This window comes from Phragmites australis, chromosome 14, assembly GCF_958298935.1.
Source record: "Phragmites australis chromosome 14, lpPhrAust1.1, whole genome shotgun sequence".
NCBI classification, from domain to species: Eukaryota; Viridiplantae; Streptophyta; class Magnoliopsida; order Poales; family Poaceae; genus Phragmites; species Phragmites australis.
In genome coordinates, this window is record NC_084934.1 from 11,662,540 (window position 1) to 11,669,843 (window position 7,304).

Sequence of the window (7,304 nt, forward strand, 5' to 3'; positions counted from 1 at the left end):
TGTGCGCGGTGGTGTGTGGCAGGGTGGGGCTGGGATACAACAGTAGGGTTGACGACGGCGTGGGCCAACGGCTGCAGGGCGAGGCGTGGGGCCGATGGCGGTGGGGAAGGGCAAGCGGCAGCGAGGCATGGGGCCAGCGGTGGCGGGGAAGGGCTAGTGGATTGGGATAATGAATGTCTCTTGCGCGTCATGGATAAGAAAGAGAGGTCTGCCAGAGCTCCTCGCATGCTTTTGATTTATTGCTTTATGATTTGGAGGTTAAACCAGCTGTCAAAAAGATTATACAAGTAAATGGGTTTCATGGGTATGGATATGTCTAACCCATACTCATATCCGTATATCCATTGGATAGTATTTTTCGTCCACGAAAATACCCGCAAGTACCAAATTCGAATCATACCCGATCCTATTAGGGTTTTTATCCACATGTAAACGGGTTAAATTGCCATCCCTACTACTACTTCTTGATTTGGTATTTGGGTTTCACTGTTGTTTATCAATATTTTCTATCTATTACATTGCAAGAAGCTGCTATATTTACTGTCCTTTCCTCACCCAACATTCGAAAATAATTTCGCTGATCATTTTAAATTCCTTCCTAACCTATCAGATGAGTGAAACTGATATTCTAAATAACGAGCTTCAGCCAGGTTTGAGCCTGAGTTTAGAAGACTTTTAAGAAGTTCTACATAACTGCAATATACTCACTTAAATGAAATCCAGCTGTTATTTTTCCGTAAATTATTGCGTTTATTAAGGGTTGTTTTCATGTTATAGGATGCAAATGGTTGGCAGTTGGAATTGTACTAGTTAATAGGGATTGTTTTCAATGATTGATCAATCATGTTGTTGTGTTCGGTTGAATGATCCCCTAGCATAGTGACTAAGATCCTGCCATCCGAATGAAATCAAATGTTTTAGTGGGGAACGGTGCTGCAGCAGTGTTCAAATAGAAAAGTTTCTCAATTTTACTTGACAAAGAAACAAACTATGTGGTTAGAACCCGTGAGATCTATTTATATTCCATTGCAACGTACGAATATTTATATAGTACTAGCAAAAGTCACTACTATTGTTGAAAGACCTTTATCCTATTTCTTCTTAAAGGTAGTAGGTAGGTCCTGAGAGGCTGTTTGGATTCGATCCCAATACACCCCGTTAAACCATCGACGTGCCAAATCCTGAGTGAAAGATTCAGCTGCCACAGATTTAATCACGCATGGACACGAATCAAATTTATATTACAAGGCATGTGAGAGCCACGGGCGCGCCAACACGCGGGCGCCGAACCAAGCAGCAGCCCTCGCAAGCGTTGACCGAATTTCGTGACTTGATGAAGATGAAGAGTATGTTATTCCTATTACTAGGAGTAGTAGCGCTAGCGGCGTGGGATTTGGTTACGCTTGATTGAGTTTGTAAGCGTCGATATTGGAAGGGCGCGCGTGGACTACGAACCAAACTAGCCGTGAACCTGCCGAGTGCTGATGCTAATCTGTTTTGCGCTTCGGCCGCCCCAAACTACTGGGAGATGTACTCCTTCGATGGTCAAATGGATGTCTGCGGGCGACCACCCGTAGCCGTCACGACTCTCGCCGGAAGCTTTGCGGGAGAAACGAGCTCAGCCAGCAACAACAAGTTTGCAAAAAATTGGAGGCGCCCCTTCACAGAAACGCAGCTCGGCATGATAGATATCCTCTGCTGCTGCCTGCGCCCCCTCCCCCCAATCGGGCATCGAATGAAGTCGCACGGAGGCTGCCGCGCGGCGGAACCCACCAACACCCCACCCCCCCCGCCCTCGCCGAATAAACAAGCCGTCGTCCCGACCGTCGTCACCCAGCAAACTGACACATGGGTCCTCTAGGGTGCATGGCCCATCAGCCAATGACTACTAACGTACGACCGGCGCCGTTCGTCGGAGTCCGGAGGGAATATATAGCTGATGGATGGATGACAGCCCCGCCGCTCGCCTGCTATTTATACGACGCAACCCCGAAAAGCCGCCGCACACACCAGAGACAGAGAGGGAAAGGTAGCCCTAATCTCAAGGCCGCGGCTGCGAGCGCTTCTTCCTCTCTCTCCTCCCCCCAGCAGCCGCCATCCACCGAGCTCGTCGTATCTCTCTCTCCGCCTCCTCTCCGCGTCGCGCTCCGGGCTTCGGGATGGAGGCCGAGGCGGCGGCGAAGAGGGCGCGGGAGACCGGGGAGGACGCCATCGCGGTGGGAGCAGGGGAAGAGGCGGCTCCCGGGGCCGGCGAGCAGGCGGGAATCTCCGCCGTCATCCCCGGCTGGTTCTCCGAGATTAGCCCCATGTGGCCTGGTGCGTCCCGCCTCTATTGGCCGTGCTCGTTGTTCCGTACTCTACGGATTATTTAACTATTTACCATTCTTATCCTCTGCCAATTCAGTCTCTCACTCCCATATAAAACTACATGTGTCACTGAATATGAACCAGAGTTGAAATTTGTTGTCTGTAGGAGTGGTAAAAAGTTAAATGCCTGCTAATTCGGTTTGAATTTGTTCTAACGTTGGAAATTATTCGTGGAGTAGATGTAGATCACTCGTCATTGCGGGTATTCGTTTTGGGCATCTTGGGTTGTGGCACGGCGCTTATCATTACGCGGCCGCTAAATTTAGACCAATATTATGTTACTTTTTCCAGAAGCTCTTATAACCGGATTTGGTATTACTAATTTTTTTCTTTGTCGGGGTATCCTTTATTAAACTTTAGAAACAGCGCAACCTCCTTATAATTACTGATATATTTATCGGTGTAGGCTATCAATCAGTTTTTTTGGTCTCCCGAACACATGCCATCCGCGTGTTTTAGCTGCTTTTCTCATTGATTTTGTGGCCTCGATGGTAGGTGAGGCACACTCTTTGAAGGTGGAGAAGGTGCTGTTCCAAGGAAAGTCGGACTACCAAAATGTGATGGTTTTTCAGGTAAGCTTCTTTCACTTGAACCGAAGTCGCCTGTAATTTATTCGTCATTTCTCAGAGTGGAAGATGAATCCGTGACGCTGTTTTGCTTTAGTCATCAACCTATGGCAAGGTGCTCGTCCTCGATGGTGTGATTCAGGTTACTGAGAGGGATGAGTGTGCATACCAAGAGATGATTACTCACCTTCCCCTTTGCTCAATCAAAGATCCCAAGAAGGTAAATTCCATGCCCCTTTTTGCTTTTTATATTTTTATGTTAGCTGCTATTACCCAGGAGGCCCATTTACAGACTTTGACTTGGATGGTGCATACTAGAACTAAGTCTTCTTAAAATTGGTTTCTTGTTTAGTAGAAATGTGTTGATTATTTTAAATGGAATGGTATATCATTCAGATCCTTGCGGTGTCATGGATTCTTCGAATTATGTGCAGTGCAATGGATTCTTAGAGTTGTTTCCAGTGCCACCATACTGATGAGAATATTACCAACTGAAACCATGAACACCTTAAATATAGCAATAGGACAAAATAAATCCTCATTATACTGTTTTGCTTATGATGCAATTTTGAGTTGAACAATAGCAGAATTTGTGCTACCTTTGCTGTTCCCTTTTTTTGTGTTGACTAAAAAAATTACAAAACAAGACACACAAAGCTGAATTCCCTTGAATTCTGTCGCCTGAAACTGAATAATTCTGCCCATTAAGAAAAACTCGTCCTCTTTTTGGGGTATTCTAGCAGTCAAGCTCTTTATTACTTATCAGCATTCTTTTGAGTTAATCCTTGTACATCCTAGGCTATAAATGGTAAGTTGAAGCAAAAGAACTACTGCTGCTAACTGGCTATTTGACAGAACTATTCTCGAGGTGCACCTTTATTATTTGAAGCCAAAAACGAATCAACAGTAAACACTGTAATATTTTGGTTCAATAGTTGCTTTGGATTGTTTCGTAGCTTTGGATTGTTTCAGAACTTTGTAACTGTAGTTGTACACAAACTTCTGCTTGATCTTGATGATTAGCTTATAACTTGATTGTGAAACAAATCTAAAATATGTCTTGGTGCCACTGCATCTTGGTAAAGGAAAATCATGTATAATATTCGCTTTTAAATACCTGCTCTGGTCCTATTGGCATTAGAAAGGTGTACTCTGATCCTTTTTGCATCAATTGAAACATCTTGAAATATCTTTAAGACTAGGCCCTAGCATAGCTCCTTACAGACAATTTTCGCTAAAAAATAGTTTTAATTTGTAATGCCTGTAGAAGTTTTTAGTACAAATCTAATGTCATGTCTATTACAAGGTGACATACTTGTCAATTGATGCATATATCGAGTTTCTAAAATTTGTTGAAGTTAATCCCTAATCATTTCATCATGGACAGGTGTTAGTTATTGGAGGGGGAGACGGCGGTGTTTTGCGTGAGGTTTCACGACATTCCTCAGTGGAGCAAATTGACATTTGTGAAATTGACAAGATGGTGGTAGATGTAAGATTCCTCTTGCCCTCCCTCTCTTTCTTTGCGTGCACACATATATGCTGTGACCATTTATGTCAATGTCATAGTTCTAGATGGTTTCAAATTATTCGATTTAACAAATCTGGGTGAAGGTCTAGCTGTCTACTTTGACACATCAAAAAGTACTCGTTTTCCCTTGTCTGTAGGTTTGATTGCTATTATCAATGATTCTTTTCTACATTTCTTTCGTGATTTTTTTTAAGTTTATGTGGTTTACAGTAGACCAGTAGTTTGGCTGACATTTATAACGATCGTATAATGTTTGCAACAGTCCTAGTTAATCAAAGGAACAATTAATAAATGGGCTAAACTGCAACTATTATTTCATATTTTCTCTTCTTGAATTAGTCTACAGTTGTTTTGATAGATGTTTTCATCCCGACCAAGATGGAAGCTTCTCCTGTAATTCCATTTTCAATATTGAACTTTGAAAATTCATCCGTTTTTTGTACCTGTATAGTTTGTGCTATTGTACTCAAATATAAAATCTAGGACTAATCTAATCGAAGCTCTCTCTTGCCGCTTCCCTGCTACACTCACAAGTGTATGTAGGCTTGTTTGGTGACTGCATTGGTGCATTTTCAGATCTATTCTTTCACCTCTTGCCATGTGGGTGAGCAAGTGTAATATATAATGAGGCTCCCTTGCAGATGTTGTATGCATAGAAAGAGCTTGTTTCTAACAGCGTGCCAATGTAGTCCATGTTGCTGATAGTGATATCCTTGGCAGTGGCATCACATAACATCAAATTAAATTTTCATTCTTTTTCCGTAAACTAATGGAAAATATGTTGAGAGTTCTCAACATTACATGTTCGTATTAACTAAAATTTCGTAATCTGCCATCATTTTCATAAATACCATCCTGTGTAATAGTTGCCCTAATAACATTTGCTGAACATATTTTTATGCATGTTCTCTAGTTTATTATTACGGTTGGTTCAATGAACATGAGTTTGTTGTAGACCTGTTAGTTGTCCTTCATAAAACAATAAATTTAACCTTGTCTATGTTTTGTCTGCTAACACTTGTTAATTCAATTTTGTAGGTCTCCAAGCAATTTTTCCCCCATCTGGCTGTTGGATTTGAAGATCCTCGTGTATCATTACACATTGGAGATGGTAAGTAGCATGTCAAGCACAGATTAGTTTGTAGCATACTGGTTTTTGGCAGACTGAGCTTTCTTTGCACCTGACTCATTTTATTGTAATTAATACATCGGGTACACAACTTTTCATTCAGCACTACTACTTGTGTTAATTTATTTAGTATAGTTTGGTTGTTGCCTTGTATTATGTCAATTCATGTTGGATTTTTGAGGGACCACTAGTTTCTTAACCTTCATTTATTGCTTCATTGTGAATTTTTTTAATCATTTATTCTTCTCTGTACGAAAATACTCAGACTAGAGGTGTTTGAGTGAACAATGAAGTCCCCTTATTTGTCCCTTGATAAGGTCTACTTGACATGTCCATGATTTCAGCATTAACATGTCCCTGCATAATTGTTTAGATCATGTCCTTATTTTTTCCCCATTAAATTGTAAAGAATTCTAATCTTTAATTTACTGGCTCACTTCATTTATTTGATGAATATTTTTTATATATTGATTAATTTTTCTGTGTTACATATTTATGCTTTGCTTAAATTGTTTGTTGATGTGTTGATGCAGGGGTTGCCTTTTTGAAAAATGTTCCGGAGGGTACTTATGATGCAGTAATTGTGGATTCTTCTGATCCGATAGGTAATTGCTGTAAATCATGCGCATTGTACCTCCTCTGATTGCTGATGATTCATCAAGCATTTCCCTGCCTAACCAGGTCCTGCTCAAGAGCTTTTTGAGAAACCTTTCTTCCAGTCGGTGGCCAGAGCTTTACGTCCAGGTGGAGTTGTGTGCACCCAGGCAGAGAGCATATGGCTACATATGCACATCATTGAAGATATTGTAGCAAATTGTCGCCAAGTTTTTAAAGGCTCAGTTAACTATGCTTGGACAACAGTACCTACATACCCTAGGTATGCTCAGTTGAACCTGTCTACGTGATTGAAATGGTCTTCCCATGTAGCCACCGAGTCTCACATGCATCCATTGCAGCGGAGTGATTGGGTTCATGCTTTGCTCCACTGAGGGGCCCACCGTTGATTTTCAGCACCCTGTTTTTAACATTGAGGATGAGCGTTCTACAAAATCGAAAGGACTGCTGAAGTTCTACAACTCTGAGGTGTGTTGCTGACAACCTATGGTCTTTGCATGAAGCCTGTGGTACTGTTTCCTGACTACGATTTTGTTTTGCAGATCCACTCGGCATCATTTTGTTTGCCATCTTTTGCGAAGAGGGTCATTGAGTCAAAGGCCAACTAGATGCAAAGAGCTTGTCGAGTCCAAGGTCAGTTGGATTGGATTCCCTTAGACACTACACAAAATTGGTTGTAGCGTCGTGAAGAGGGGATGTGCCCCCTTTTTCCTTAAATAAGCACTGGAGATGCAAGCAGTTATCGAATCCGTGTGATTCTGTTGTATGCCTCAGCTGCCTAGTGCAGCTGTGAAAACGTTTTGTACTTGATAGCTGTTTTCGACAGTTCTCAGATCATTCGTCAAGATGAGTTTTGCACCATTTGGATGTGCGCATCTGTTGCTTTTCCAGTTCCATTGTACCAGCGGTCTTAGATCTGATTTTGTTGCTAGATGCTGCTCGCGTGCCTGAATACAAGATCTGAGTAAAAACTGGTTACCCTTTTTCGCTTGGCTGCCGTGCATCCGGACTTTTTATTGACTACATACAGACAAGAGAAATTTATTGCCCAAGTTAATTTCATCTCAAAACTCGAATGTGCCAGTCGAGGTATTGT

General features: G+C 42.0%; 1 protein-coding gene across 1 annotated transcript; it reads left to right on the top strand.

The window, feature by feature from the left end:
* Window positions 1-1,973: 1,973 nt before the first annotated feature.
* On the top strand, window positions 1,974-7,069 carry LOC133890923 (spermidine synthase 1-like). Its single transcript, XM_062331564.1, has 9 exons — window positions 1,974-2,316; window positions 2,863-2,939; window positions 3,031-3,153; window positions 4,321-4,425; window positions 5,503-5,575; window positions 6,127-6,198; window positions 6,275-6,470; window positions 6,550-6,676; window positions 6,751-7,069. Exons 1-9 carry the CDS (start codon window positions 2,160-2,162, stop codon window positions 6,814-6,816), a joined length of 996 nt encoding a protein of 331 aa, XP_062187548.1. The 5' UTR covers window positions 1,974-2,159; the 3' UTR covers window positions 6,817-7,069.
* The last annotated feature ends 235 nt before the right edge of the window (window positions 7,070-7,304 follow it).